At 40.0% G+C, this 15,560-nt stretch overlaps 1 protein-coding gene across 7 annotated transcripts in view; it reads left to right on the top strand.

Annotated features, from left to right (window-relative positions):
- The first annotated feature begins 9 nt into the window (after positions 1-9).
- kif21a (kinesin family member 21A) overlaps positions 10-15,560 on the top strand; it is a 47,833-nt gene continuing 32,282 nt past the window's right edge. For 6 of the 7 annotated variants that reach the window (XM_067492954.1, XM_067492955.1, XM_067492951.1 and 3 more), the window contains exon 1: positions 13-416. In XM_067492954.1, the coding sequence (XP_067349055.1) occupies positions 373-416 (44 nt within the window). In that variant the 5' untranslated portion in view covers positions 13-372. Of the gene's footprint in view, positions 417-15,560 lie in introns of all 7 variants that reach the window. The other variant, XM_067492953.1, reaches the window with a different exon arrangement.

Raw genomic sequence — 15,560 nt, 5'->3', positions numbered from 1 at the left:
TTTTTTTAACCCCCGTGTGTATACGCGTACACGTGCGCAGCAATGGCTCACCTAGCGGCGGCAGCAGCGATCTTCTCGTGAGCTCGAGTCGGAGTCGAAGCAGCCGGGACGGACTGCGCAGAGATGCGGACACACAGCTTCACCTCTTCGCTGATTACATGGTTGAAACACCGTTAAAAAATATATATATTATTTGGGGGGGAGCGGGGGCTTGTTTTGAAATGGCGGCGCTGAAGTGGAGGTGAGCGGTGCTCGGTCTGCTCGCCCGCCGAGGGAGTGCGCACTTTTCTCTCGCTGCTTTGCCAGGGCAAGTAGCCATCACAGATAAATCCGCTTTTTGCTCTTTTTCTGACGATAACTGTGGGAGGAATCATGACGGCCAGTCAGGACGAAAGCTCAGTCCGAGTGGCTCTGAGGTAAGTCACTGAAAAAATCATTTCTTTTTACATCACCCGGTAAATACGTAGCTGTGTCATAATTGACCGGTGCCACCTGTCAGTCAGTGCCGCGGGCCTACCGAACACCTGCGGGTCAGCAGCAGCATCCACACCGTGTCTCTAAACGGCCTCCTTTCATATTAGCACTGTGAGCCACTTCCAGCGGGTCTTCACTTGATGCTGCTGCCCGACTTTCTAGGACACATTTGCCCTCTTTGTGGTTCACTTTGGCAAGAATTTGCAGCCTCTTAGCAATGTACGGTGCGTCTTCTTCTCTGCAGCATCACACCCGTTGCACAGGTGCACACACGCATGGGCAGCGCACCGTTGCATGCATTGAGGAGTGATCTCATCTATAGTATTGTAACGCCTGAGCTATCAGAGAAAGAGGCCCGAGAGGGTTGGAAGACTGACAGAGACAGTGTTTCTCCTAAAGCCGGGCCTCTCCTCTAAGCCTCCTGCAGAGAGGCAGTTAATCGATGAAAGAAGTGCTTCACTGACAGCCAGGTTTCAAGCAAAGGACAGTGGACCGTTCAGTGCAGCTCCTCTAACGCTGTCAAGTCTGCCCTTTGTTCGTAGACATTCAGTGGACACCCCAGTCATGGCTCACAGTGATTATAATCTATTCCAGACCTGTTGGCTTTTCCAGCAAACAGACACAATCAGGGATCTTTTTCCTTTGAGGTCATTGCACTTAATGTGTGCTATTGTGCTGAAGTAGGCCGCTCCCACCCAGCTGGTGAAGTGGCTCAGTGATGACAGTGGCACAATAGGAAACCAGTCTCTCCCACTCAAGGCCATTCAGAGACCTTTAGATAATTAAACAAGGCAGAAAATTGCTATACTTTAGCTCGTATCTTGTCTCTTCCCTTTGTATTCTGGTTGGATTTAATTCTGCATGTGCCTGATGCTATCGTGTGCACTTGTGCGTCACAAAAAAATGCATCGTCATTTTGTGAGCACGTTTATCTGGAGCTTCTTGTGTTCATTTCCAATTTGGAATGGGACAATTCCCATTTCGATGCTGGTAATGCTACTTATGCTGGCAGGTCGTGGATTGGAAAAGTTGCAAAGCATAGTTGAAGTGACATTTTGTATAGATAAGGAGGAAAATAAGAAAAATATCCTTGGGACCTTAAAACACTACAGCTTATTAAAACAAATGCTAATACACAAAATGGCAACAACCTATGAAAATTATCTTCACCCATTTGACCACAGATTTTGGGAAAAAAAGTAAGTAAAGTGAGAAAACCAAATGCACTAAAACTGCAAACATGCTGTTGTAAGTTTGTGCAGAATCCTTAACTTTGTCACTTTTCAGCATTTTTGCCTAAGGTACTGTATCATTTTTATTTTCGTGTCCTTTCTCAAGTTGCACTGTGTTGCGTTCATAAGGCTGAGGTGGAAAACAAAATGGTAAAGAAAGAAGTCATCACTAAATGCTGAGACTTCCTGTCAGACCAGAAAGCCATAGAGAAAGTGCTTTGTCATGTTACATCCAGGATTCGATAAGCATAAAGTTAGAAGAGAGGCACTTGTCAGATCACATCATTTTGTTTTGAGGAAGGTGCATTCAGGTTTGAAAACCATAGTGCGTTTACCACATTTAATTTCAAATTGGTTCCTAGAGCAAGCTGCAGGTCATCAATAATTGTTACCAGTGTCCACAGTGTGACAGAGAATTTGAGTATAGATTTAGTGCCATGTCCCCCTGTGGAGCCTGCAATGCAGTCAGGTGTTTTGTCCACCTGGAGTACAGGTGGACAAAAAAAGTGTTGAGAAGCACTGAGGCCAGATCAGAACACCTGCACTAATGTAATGTTGTATAATCCTGAGTGCTGCCTTAAAGGTCAGTTTATGAGGCTACTGTTGTTTTCCTTCAGTTGTATTGTACAGTTTGAGGCTGTGTAGTATTATTTATCCGGTAAACTTAATATAGATAAAACTCAATTTACTTAATAGAACAATTGTACAATAACTCCTACTGCAATAAAGGTTATCGTAAATCATGAAACAAATTCTGGCCACTAACTGAAAAAGGTAAGAAAAATGCATGCTTGTCCAAAGTAGCTAGAAGTGTGGGTTTTGTACAAAACAATACAAACAGCAGCATTCATTAAGTAAGAAGTGGATGTTTTGTGTTCTGGTTTCAGGAACAAAAATTACTGGCCTGACTTTAGCATGCTGCATTACAATTTGTTGTATGTAAAACCTATTCTTTTCTCAGACCTACTCAGAAAAGCACAGTTGATCTCTCCCAATAAAAACACACAGGGTAATTTTAAGCTTTAGACCTCCACTGATAATCTACAATTTTGAAGCTTTAAGGATGTAATGATGTAATTAGCACAATGGGGTTTGCGCACTTCTTTTTTTCCCATCCCTAAAGATGGGTTTGCAGTGGCATGTTTTAACTGCTACCAACTGTTGGCAAGTCTCACTGTGCGTGTGCACAACCAGTTTATATTGGGTGACAGTTTGTTCTCTCAGCTGCCTACAATCCAACTAAACCCAAGTAGCTCCTGGATACTTATTGTACTCCTCACTACTGAGGTGTGTGTGTGTGTGTGAAATATAAATGCACTGGAAAAGGTGTTGACCTTATCTTGGAGACCAGCGACTATAAAGAGACAGTTTAAGCCATAAAGTGTGATCCCAGATTCCTTACTGACTTAAAACGCTGCTATAAGGACTAAGGGGTCCACTTGAGGTTGTTTCAATCAATTTAAATCCGCCGCTTATCTCAACAGAGGTCGTCCTGTTCTTTCAAACTATGTATGTGCATTTGGTGTGTTTACCCAAGAACAGAGAGTTACAGAGGGCATTGGAAAAGAGTTGCACAGTGCACCTCCCTGGCTGTTCTTTAGCTGGCGTATTTGCACAGTACAGGATATCACAGTAGTTTAAATGGTAGGTGTGCACTGAGGGGAATTGCTTTTGTGGAAATAAGGACTTGTTGAACCTGCCTGCTAAGACAATTACTACAGTACACATAAAGCAACTGTCACAATTTCAAATTAGTGACAAGCAAGGAGATCAAAGCGAGTAACTCAGGCTGTCTATATCTGCTATAACAACTTACTTTGTTGGTGCTTGGCTGCTTTTGCCAAGCTCACGAATCAGTAACATGAAGCAGTCAGCAAAAATCAAGAGGTATCCCATCATGGGAATTCAGTCTTTGTTTTCTTTTTCCCTGTAAGGGCTTGTTGATTTTGATGCTAAGCCGAAGGGCATAACAGTGCCGATAATGACATTAAATAGGTTCCTAAACCTCTTAACTTACAGGCCTAGTTTAATGTAATGAAGTGGAGGCATGCAGCAACTGGTATAAGAGTGAAAGTCACAGGTTTTAGCCCATGCACCAGCTGTACAGGCAGAGTTAACATGGGTAGGAAAAGCTTGTTAAAATGAGCTTTATGATTAGGGCAGATATTCACTATTGCTTAATGACCAGAACAGGCCTGAACTCAGCTGACGGTAGAGAACAGGTGACAATAGCTGTGGGGGTTTGCAGAGGTTGGGGCCCCTCATCTCAGCGAATAAGTGGAAAACACGGGAAAACTGCTTTAAGCAAAAAAATAAATAAATCAAATCTGTTTTAAGTCTCAAGGAACAGGTTTTAGCTAGCAGTGTTCATGATGTATAGCCATGACATCTATTAAAATGTCTTAAAAAAAGGAGCTTGATCTTAAAAATTGTTCATTATCCAAATTGTATATGTAGATTTTTATATAAAGTTTAAATTGTGAGAACACAAACATGTTTTGTCAGGTTACATTAAACATTAAACTTGCGGAATGACGTTGAAGTTTAACAGTAGAATAATTATTTGAGCAGCAAGTATCAGTTACATGGGCCAGTAGAAAACTGGCAGAGGAACAGTGGGTGCCCAGAAACGAGACGTTAAGATGCATGTTCATCACCCATGGCAGCGCCATGCAAACACAAAAGCCCCAACGGGGTCTAAAGCCACAGAGGACCTCATGCTTTGTTCACATCCACTGAGCCAAGTCAGTCTGTCAGGAGTTAGCTGCTGACCCATGGTACTGTGAGCTTCTGTGCTTATGTATTCAATTGTGTGCTGGTCTGTAGCTGTCTTCTATTTCATTATGTATAACTATTAGTCCAGGGGGATTATTTATACACATACGTATTGTTAGATTTACACTTTCACACTAGGAGCTTGATACCTGCTGATGGCATGAGGGGGGGAATGTGTGTTCTGCCAGTCAATATGCAACATGATGCACACAATCACTTCTGTGTAGTCATATAAATTTAGTCTGACTCTGAGCTGAGAAAAAATGAATCCTTTTATATAACTTTAGGGGATTTCTTTGAGTACAATTAAAACACAGTGTTGGTACTGTATATTATTTTAGAAGTAGAAGGATATCAGAATATCACTGCAACGTGCTATTGTCAAGCAATAAATATGATAGTAGTTCATAGAAATGGCTGTTTTTATTGCAAAAAAAAAACCTGTCAAGCTCAAGCCCAAGTTGAAGCATGAAGTTTGCAGTTCTGAAACATAAATTACTGGATGGGCTCACTGAACACAGGCCCAGGGAAACCGAGGACATCAGGAGACCCATGGACCAGAGTGTCCGAAGTTGCTTTTTATGTTCTTTTCTGAAAGAGCTTTAAAAAAAAAAAAAAAAAAAAAAAACACACAACAAAAAACGCCAACAAATTCCCACAAAGAGATGCATGAAAACCACAAAAAAGATGCACAGAATGACACAAAGATTAAAAACAAGAACTGAAGGCTTTCCTAGTCCAGTTGCGTAGTAAATGAATTTATGTGAGAAAATTACCAGCACATCATTATTGGTGTAGCAACCTTCAGAATAATCATCATTTTGGGCACAATATAGGCTCTATAGTGTGGTTGTTTTAAGTGGACTGAGCTCTGTCTTTTGGGTGTAACACGACTGTAGTGTCACTAATAGTTAATGGTCTGCTGTTAAAATCTTCTTCATTGGTATAGCGAGTCTGCCTTAAATTTTGTCTGGAGTGATGAATGATGGGTGTGACCTGTGTTCTTTCCATCTAGCTCTGCAGCGTCCTCGTGTGATCGTCCATCTTTTCTCATATGACTTGAGGGGAACTTGCATTGTATCATATTACTGTACATCTCTGCACATGCTTCTTGTCTTTTTAAGTGTTAGCCAAAGCGTTAAAGTGCTAGCCAAGTTACCCAGACGGAAGCTATGAATAACACCTACTTTGCCTGCAGCACTAGATGCAGGAGGAGGGTGTTTTCCCATTAAGGGAGCTGGATCTCAGCAGAGGCTTACATTCTTTGTTTATTGTGTAAAATTTCTAAATGGTGACAAGTGAGGTGATGGTCCAAACCCAGTGATTTTCAGTTTGCATTGTTGAAAAAATAGAAGCAAAAGAGCAAATGTTCACATTAGTGAATGTTTAAAACGTTTTCTTCTTAAATTGATTTTATCCCTAATTTGATATCAAAACTGGGTTATCTTTTGTTAAACAGCTCACCAGTAAAGTGGATTTGTATGATCTGTACTGCTAAACACAATAAAAGAAGTTGTCTTATAGTTAAGAGTAAGAAAAATAATCTGCAACAATTTTGTTAACAGTTGTTTTGTTAAGCCTGGAAAATCAAGGATTGTTGATTTGCAACTTCTCAAGTGAGAGGATTTGATGCTTTTTAAAAAATGTTTGTATCATTAGTAAGTTGCATGTTTGGGAGGTTTTATACATGTACCATTGGTCAGACAGCTTGTTGATGTGACCTGGACTTCTGTGAAGGTCTTTAAAGACTAAATCATAAAAAATCTAATTAACAATAGCTTAATTTGTAAAGAAAATAATTATTTTCAGCTGAACGCATCCAAAACAGGATTATAGACTTCTAAAGTATAGAGAGCCTCTGCAGCAGGGGTCCAATTATCCGATATTTGCAGAAAACAACACTTGGTAAGTGACTTTGTCATAGTGACCAGCTGTGCTGTAACACAGTAATTAGAGTCTAACACAGATCATTTCCAGTGTTTAGCCTTCATGACCTCTTTCTAGACACTAGGCTTTTCCATTTCAAAATGAATATAAGCATAGCCTACACTTAAGTTCAGCTGGCCCCAAAATAGAGTCCCGACTGGCCGCAGCATTGCTCGAAGACCTCAGTTATCTTTATCACCACCTCTAAGGAGTCAGCACATTTTTGCCCCGGATGCATCTGCACCGATGCAGAGAGGCTTCAGCTGTGGAGCCACATGCACCACATGTGGACACATTTGTGACAAGGAATGGATGTCCTCCCCCCTCCTTCTGTTCTTCCTCCTTTTCCTCCCCAGTTATGTAGCACTTTGGAACCAAGCTGGTCAAGTACAATAAATTGGATGTAATTATAGAGTAGGCTACATCCACACCACACCCATGAATATGCTGTTCGCTCTGCTACTGGCATTGTCTTCTATGCTGGACTTTACATTCTTCTTACTTACTTTTTTGTAATTTTCTTTTTTCTTTAGTTTGCGCTCTGCGACACAACTCCAGTTAAGGGCTCAGCTTGAATGGGTGAAGTCTAAATGTGGAACTGGTGCCACAAATAGGATGTGGATGTAATTGAACTTCTATCATCAAACTGCCAGCACAACGTCACAAATAGGACTCAGACAGTCACAAATAGCTCTGTTTTCATAGTGAGCTGCCTCCTTGTTATTTATGTCAGGAGGCTGTCTCTGCACCTAATATGGAGGGATGCGTTTTCTCCTTCGTGAAACAAGCCATGTGAGACCATTAAACATGATATGTGAGGTTATCTGTAATAAACTGGCCTAAATTTATATGAAGGGTAAATGGTCTGCACTTGTAACGCTTTTCTACCTATTAGCACTCAAAACGCTTTACACTTCTTCTAAAGTGATGTGTTATTTAAAATTTATGATTGGTCTACTTGTGTTGATATAACTAAAATATGCTTTAATATACCATCTAAATTCCATTGTCCTGTTTTATTTCAATGAATACACTAGTATAGTTAGTGTCTACACTAACTTTACCAACTCACTCATGTCCCTGCCACACATTTTGTGATCATGCCAAGTCCTATTTTGCAGCAAAATAGAACGGACTCTAGACGCACGCACACACACACACGCGCGTTTTGTACAGTAAGGTTCTTAGACACCTTCCTGTGTCAGTCTTGCTCTTAAAATCCAGGCGTAGATTACATACAGCTGAAGGTTGCATATGCAAATGAACAAAGCCTGCTGGCATCATCTGGCAGCTGTCTGAATCTGCATATTCATGAGGTGTTAGACTTCACACCTGCAGAAAAAAATAAATGACTAAGTGTGGGTGGGGTCCTTCTTAAATGTTTTGGTGTTGATTGGCCACCTGCTGGCAAATAATGTCAAAAATCTGCAATAGATGCAAACGGTTAACTGTGGAGCTGAACTGACGTCCACCTGATCTCAGCTGCTGTGTTTGCCTAACCTATTATCTGCTATCTGGCTGCATTGAAAGCTGCGGACTGTGGCTGGCTGCTGTGTCCTTGCTAAAACACACACATGAAAAACACACTGTCTCTTCACATTTTTAGTGAGCTTTGTTGCTTGCCTGTGGTTGACACAGATAGAGCTCCTGTTTCAGCACTGCATGGTTGAATTACACTGCAGTTCAGGCTTGACACCAAGAGGTGAAAATTCTGAGGAAATTCCACAAATCACAAAGTCACACTGATATTTTACTGTTGTATCTTTGTTTCATTTAGGAAAATCTCATGATATATTTTTATTGGCCAAGTGGTCTGGCTTGACTGTTCAGCATGTTTAGCCCAAACACACAATAACTCGTGATGATAACGTGTAGGTGTACAGACCAAGCTCAGGGAAGCGGCTTCAGTTTGAGCTGCTTTTAAGGTCACATGCAATGATTTGGTAGCAAACAAGAATAAAACTCATCAACAAAGTCCCTTAGTTGTTAATGTTTTTGGTAGGAATGGCACCTCTGTTCAGTTGCAGGAACATTAGGCTTTTAAATGCTTTAATGGCGCACAAAAGCTCACTCGTTTACTGTGATTTCAGTAGTTGTGTGGACTAACTAAACCCATTAAATGTCAAAAATAGTAATAAATAGATAAATGCATCAATAAATAGATAAATGCATCAAATTTACTAATATAATGTAAAGGCTTTTGTAGACTGGTTGTTTTGTGAGGAAGGCATTTCTCCTGGAATAATGTGACTGAATTATACAATTGTCAGAGTTAGAGGTGCTAATTGCTAATTGTTTTATTTTTTATTTTTTGTACTTTCGGCTTATCCCGTGAGTTCAGGGCTTTGACTTAAGTATAACATACGCAAATGAATGTGCTATAGCCACTATGAAATGTTTTAGACAATAAGAAAACAAAAGTTAATTTTGTATACCTTTCACAATAGGTTAACGCTTGAGGCAAAATTGTGATTTTGAGCTACATGTATGACTTTGGTATGTTATTTATCTATTAGAAAGATGTCCGATTTAAATGCTAATGCTTGTTAGGTGTTTTAGTATAATTTCTCAGTACTCACATACAGCACAAAACGCATAATTAGTACTCGGCATAAAGCCATTCTCAACACTACAGTGAAGAAGGGTCACAAAAATAAATGTCCACTTGTCAATCTTCAGTCTGGATTAGCTTGTTTATCTGTGCCAGACCTCTTTTGTTGTCCTAAAACTGTTATTGTTCAAACTGGTGGGAGTCTCTTTACCTTCGCCAGAGGTCTAACACATTCGCCGATGACTGGACACTGTATAAAGCAAACCCAAAATGAAATAGGTGGGACAACACTTGTTAAAAATATGTAAACCACATGTTTTGGAATAAAGAAATGTCACCCGGAGGAGCTTTGTGTTTATCTGATGTGTTTTTAATCGTTTCTGAATGTCTTTGGCACAGACAAACAAGCTAATCCAGGCTGCAGACTTACAAGCAACCAAACATGAGAAGATTCAGTGTTTGGGATTTTGGACAGCATGATAAATTCCTTTATCCTTTAAGCCCAAGTGAACATAACACGGCAATCAGATGACATATCAGAATAAATTGTCAAATACCAAAGTCCAGCTCTAGTTGTTTTTAGGCTCTGCTGCTGTTATATGAGATACTTGGCATCAGTGCCAGACCTATATTAGCGAGCCAGATAACTCAATAAAGTATTTGTTTATTTGTTGTGCTTGATCCAGTTTTAATTAAACACCTCTACTATAAATGTGTGCATGTGTGAGTGTTTCCACTCCTGAAAAGGATGCATCATTCATTGCACACCGCTGTGTCCACAAATAGTGTTTCACCCAGGCTAGAAAAAGTGAGAGGATTTACAGCATTGCTGTATCCGTTTTGAATGAATAACAGCATGTTTTCAGTTGTCATGATCCCGCCAGGACGTTTTACGCTTCACTCAGATTTGTTGTGGCAGGTGTGAACAAAGCAAATTAAGTGTAACAGCAGTGAGATGACTTAAGGCTCTGGCTCTCAGCTCTCTTCCAAGTTAAACACTCAGAAACTTTATGGTATGTGTTAACAAGTGATAACACTTGCTATGAATCTAAATAAAATGGCAGAAAGCAGCGTTTTTCTTTCAAGGGAAGGTTGACAAAGCAATTTTAATTCCATTTTATTTCCTTTTCAGAATTGAGAATTTTGAGATGTGTCTGCACAGATAAATGTTCCTCCTGTAAATACAGCATCAGATTTGAGTGACTGTGATCTGTTTTGAGTGAAAGATTATTCAGGATGGTGAATCAGCCGAGCTGTGTGTTTGAACTGTACACCTGGTACACTTTTTCCCTACTAACTCACGGCTACAAATATAAATTGCGATTTTCACCACCTCAGCATGCAACACTGAGAGGACGACAGGGTCTATGTTTTATTATTATTCACTGACACTGGCACGCCTGTTGGTTTTTCGTCATCATGTTGACAGCTACAGATGATCCCCTTGCTGACACCTCCTGTTGGCTGTCCTTCCCCTCCCTTGTATACCCCTGATGATAATAATAGGGTCGTCTGCTCCCCGACCTTTGACCTGTAGGAAGCAGTAAAGCCATTATCAGCGTGCCACAAGGACCCAGCATACGCTTGTTTGTTTTTGAAAGCCTACTCTCCTGCAGGCTGACGAGCTTTGGGATCAGTGGGATATACACAACTATCCACAGATGGGTGGGAGGACGATGAATCAGTGTGAACCTGATGTGCAGATAATGAGCCCTGGTAGAGGCCTGGGTGTGTGTCGTGTTTTTGTAAGCACTGGTCCCATGTAAACACGTGATGAATTTGTTCTTTGTACTGATACAGTGTTGCTCTGTGATACACTTAGAAACAAACCAATAGAGAAAGGTTCCTATTCCAACTCCACTTCAGTTCAGTTACATATTTCACTGTTTAGTGGTACAAGTACCAAAATTCTCATCTCTAAAAATATCAGCAGGTTAAAAATATAGTTAACATTTCTTTCTTGATACTTTGGTCTCTTGATCATAATTGGGATTATTCTTAATATTTGGTGGCTAATTTTGGTCAGTCTAACGTGAGCTTGACTAGAGTCCAAGTCTCAACAATGTAGTTCTGCTCAGGCAAAGCTTTGCAGTTTGACAAAATATCGACTTGGTGTGTAATTGCCAATTAACAGCATGTCCTTTTCCCAGTAATGAGACATTTCAGTGCAGGAATGTCTTGGTTTCAGTTCTTTCCTTCAGTTTCAAGGCTTTACAAGGACTCAAAGAACTGTGATTTGATTTCCTGTTGCTCCCCATTGCTCTAGATAGGGACAAGCTTGTACTTGTTTAAGTCAAGTGTTTATGTCAAAACAACCTCTGTTTATGTTGAAGTGATTAGAAGAAGCTAAAGATTTCAAGTTTGTGTTACTGGGTTACACAGAACACCACCCCATTCCTTCAGGCTTCTTAAATATCTTGGACGCATATTTATATTTTTTCCTTTCTGAATTGAGGCCCTTAGGGTCTTTCTAACCAGAGAAATACAGAGAAACAAACTATTACAACTAATTTTGAGCTATACAGTCTTAGTTTATCGGCTTCCATCAAATGTTATTTGTGGTTAAAGCATCTCTCCACAAATTTCTTCCACTGTGACATTGACTATGTAGTTGCATGATCAGGTGTTTCCATATGTGATGTTATTGTGGGGATCTCACATTAGGCTACAAACTGAACAAATGTGGTGGAAGGCCAAGCTTACACCTTTAGTGTATGGTTCTGCAACAAATTGGACATGATTAAAACATTTGTGATTTGCAAGTTATGTTGGAAACCTGAACCTACGGAGGGTAGAAACTCATTATCAATTTTTTTCATATTGCCCAGCCCTTGTAATGTGTGTTGACTGAAAATGTTAAGCACTTTTTTTAAAGAGGAATTGCTGACCTTATTCTTATCCAATTTAAATGTTGGCACCGTGTGGAGTTTAAAAAAAAAAACAAAAAAAAAAACTTTAATTTAAATTGATGCAGTAGAGACACAATGCAGGCAAAAGTGGGACCCTGCACTTGGAGCAAGGCCAAGCCTGTTTTTTAACCTTGAATTTGACTGCTTTGATGACTCTTTGTGGAATTAATTTAGGGGCTAACTGAGGCTGCCTCAGTGGTTGCACTTGAAAAGAGGTAAAGTTATCCCTGTGGGTAAAGAGTAATTGTATGATAAATGTTTTTGATGCTCAGACTTCAGTCACAAGAATAGAGCCAGTGAGGAAATGCTGTGGCTAACTCACAAGTTGGGTTGGCCCTGAATTAACCTCATCTTGAAGTTCTGATGGCTGGCAGGATGCTGAGCAACCTTTGCTGTCTGATGCCCCTCCTCCTGGCATCCTTTAGTCGGCCAGAGCAGCATTATGTCCTGCTGGGATCGGATTATGACTTTAATTCTGTGCTTCTGTTATCCATTGCCATGGCAACCCCATCCTCTATATCACGCACAGTGCACTGAGTTGTAGTGCAGCACAGACATAAAGACACAGTACCAGGAAAATACTGAATCACACAAACAAGGTTAAAGCTTTTTATCAGTGATGGATTTATTTTTTGACTGTGGCACAGGTTGCACGTGTTTGTGTATTTTATTTTATTATTATTATTATATTTTTTTGCTGCCTGCCTGTAGCCTGGTGTTAAGCTCAAGTAGACACTGTTCTGAGCTCTTTGTCTGGTGCTGTAGGTGGTCCTGTCTGGCTGAATAGGCAGAGCATGAAACCACATCTAGCAGTTTTTTTTCTTAATATTAATGATGTTCCTTCTCATTTTAAAAGCATTTCCCTAAATAAAACCTACAGAAGCTTTTTGTCATGTATCTGTTATTGCTACTGCAACTGTTTTTTCATATTTTGTGCTTTTTTCCAGGTAGGGTACATTTGAGTAGCCAAGCTGTAGCCAAACTGCAGTAGTCAGCAAACATGCAGTGCAAACCAGGACTGCATAATAATATCCTCTAGCTTTTTCACAAGGAGGTGTCTCACTCACTGAAGGCTTTTTTTGTAAAACACAGCTATAATTCCAGTTCATACAACATTAAATCTTTTTCTGCCCACATTGGTCTCCACACACACTCACTCTCACACTCTCACACTCTCACACTCACACACACACACACACACACACACACACACACACACACACACACACACACACACACACACACACACACACACACACACACACACACACACACACACCAGCTGAGCACTATTGCTCTAATCCCTGTAGTGCAGAGGTGATTGGTTCCACATTAGTGTAGTATGTGTGCAACCACTGTCAGCACGCAATACAATAAAAGTAAATGTTTGATCCTGTTGTTTCTCCATAGTCTCAAAATGATAGAAGCAAGACAAAGTTATAAAATAACTGTGTGATTTGCGTTATGGATGCTCATGTGTCTTTCGCTAGCCAATAAATAGCTGTAGTAAAGTAGTATTATTATTATTGTTGTTGTTATTATTACTATTTAGTTGTTTGTTTGTTTTAGTCTCATTTCTCTGGTTTTGGACCAAGCATTGAAGATAATTGCTGGGAAGCAATTTCAGCATAGTGATTAACAGTGGCACAGCAAATTCTCTGTTGATCACGTGGTGCACACTGGCCTAAAAAGCATGTTTACCATAGAGAAAGAAATTGCAAAAGGAGCAGCTATGAAATGGTGAATACAACTTTTTTTTTCTTTTTTTTAATAGCATTGCAAACAGCGAATTGACTCTATTTAATATAAAAATTTGATCTGTCCAAAATGGTATAGAAACTCCAGAATACTTGGTGGATTATTTGACTATATTCCCTTTCAGGTGTGCAGAGAGCCAAGGAGCATGATTAGAGGAGTTCACTAGTGCACATGCTTTGAGTCCAAAAATGCAGAAGCACGAGGATCATTCTGGTAATTTTAAAGACTGGAACCTGAGGATTTTTTTTTTTTAAGATTATGAACCTTTGAGCAATTTTTTTGTTTTTGCAGACAAAGAGCAAAGAACTGCAAAGTTAATTAGGTACATGTTTCTGTAATTTACAACCTACCTGACCAGTTCTGAACTGCCCTGAAATTTCGTTCAACAGAAATGGTGAACCTCACCTTTTGGCACATGATGTCTTGTTAATAATAATTTATTTTTTAGATGCCTTATAGCGAGTGAAATGTGAGAGACGAAGCAAATGAAGGCTGACAGCCTTGGAGCAGATCACCTGCCTTATTAAAGCTACTATAGCTCTGTCTCACTTTGATTTCCACTGCACGGAGGCATGCGGAGAGCAGCCTGCAGGGCACGACAACAAGCAGAGTGTGACAAAGACGTAAACACACATTCGTGGTTATTATCTCCTCTCTTTTTTGGATACGCTTTTTCTCTTTACCCTTTAATGCAGGTTTGTCTCCTTTAGAAGAACCTCTGGATCTTCTTCTCAGTGTTCAATGGACAGCCTGGTAGCAGGTCCTATTGTCTCAGCAAATCTGCACATAAAGATCTGGACTCTTTACTGTCCAAGCTACAGTGGCCACTGGGAGTGGAGCTTTAGTTTTTGTGTGTGTGGCTTTGAGTTTTGGCTGTGTATGAACAAAGGTTTCTCCTGGATCCTGTTTTCCACTGTTCTCCATCTTAGCATTACTCAGTACTTTGCAATGCTGCTCTCACTCTGCAAAGATAAAGGTGGCCAAACATTTATGGAATTGTAAATATAGTTAGCATTATGATACCATGTATATTAGGCAGTTTTTATGAGATATTAATAGAAACACATACTGTATTTTAACTAAGTAAGGAAGGAAGTCAATTTTATTACATCCTAGAGGTAAAGTTGTAGTTTTGATTATTGACTAGTGATTTTAGTATAGTTCCAAACAAACAAAGCCTTGGGAAATCACAACTGATAACAAAAGAAATGCCAGCTGCAAGCTCTGCTCTGCTAACAGTCATTCCCATAAAAATTATTTTAAATATGTTTAATATTTGCATCAGCGAGAACCCGGGGAGATCTACAGTAACCTCAGCTTTACCTGAAGTTTGCTTTGGTTTACATCCATATTCCATGGTGACTCTCCTTCCAGGATTTCACCTCTAGTCTGTGCTTTGTTTCTTGTTTTTCTTTTTGTCTTTTTCAGCGAACAGTGATCCATTTATGAAACGCTGGTGAGCGCCATGTCCAAGGAACAGGAGAATTTTCTTTCTTGCTGGAATTGTTGTCTAGAAATCTGTGACAGTCTGTGAAAACCCTGTTTTAGGTGTTAGCTGTCCAGTATTTGAAAGTCTTAACCTTCAGGTGTGTCGCCTCTGCGATTTGGACCAGCTCTTTCTACCAATGTCTCTTATCAGCTTAACTGAGCAGTAGATTGATGAGGATTTTACTGTCCAACAAGTCATACAGCACAACAGTTTAGTATTTTTGTCAGTACTTGGTATCAGCAAGTTATCAAATGTCATTTTAGTCTTTCAGTCTAAGAAAAGTAGTATTGGGACAACTCTAATTCATACTTATTTATTTGTAATGACACCCATTAATTGAGTTCAGACTGCAGTTTTAGACAGGCAGGCACACACACACACACCTCTGTGTGTATCCACACCTCTGTGTGCAGCAGTTCAAATGATTTATTAACTGCTGTGAGAAA

The sequence above is a fragment of the Channa argus genome, chromosome 23 (assembly GCF_033026475.1).
Source record: "Channa argus isolate prfri chromosome 23, Channa argus male v1.0, whole genome shotgun sequence".
NCBI lineage: Eukaryota > Metazoa > Chordata > Actinopteri > Anabantiformes > Channidae > Channa > Channa argus.
This window is presented reverse-complemented; position numbering and strand designations above follow the sequence as displayed.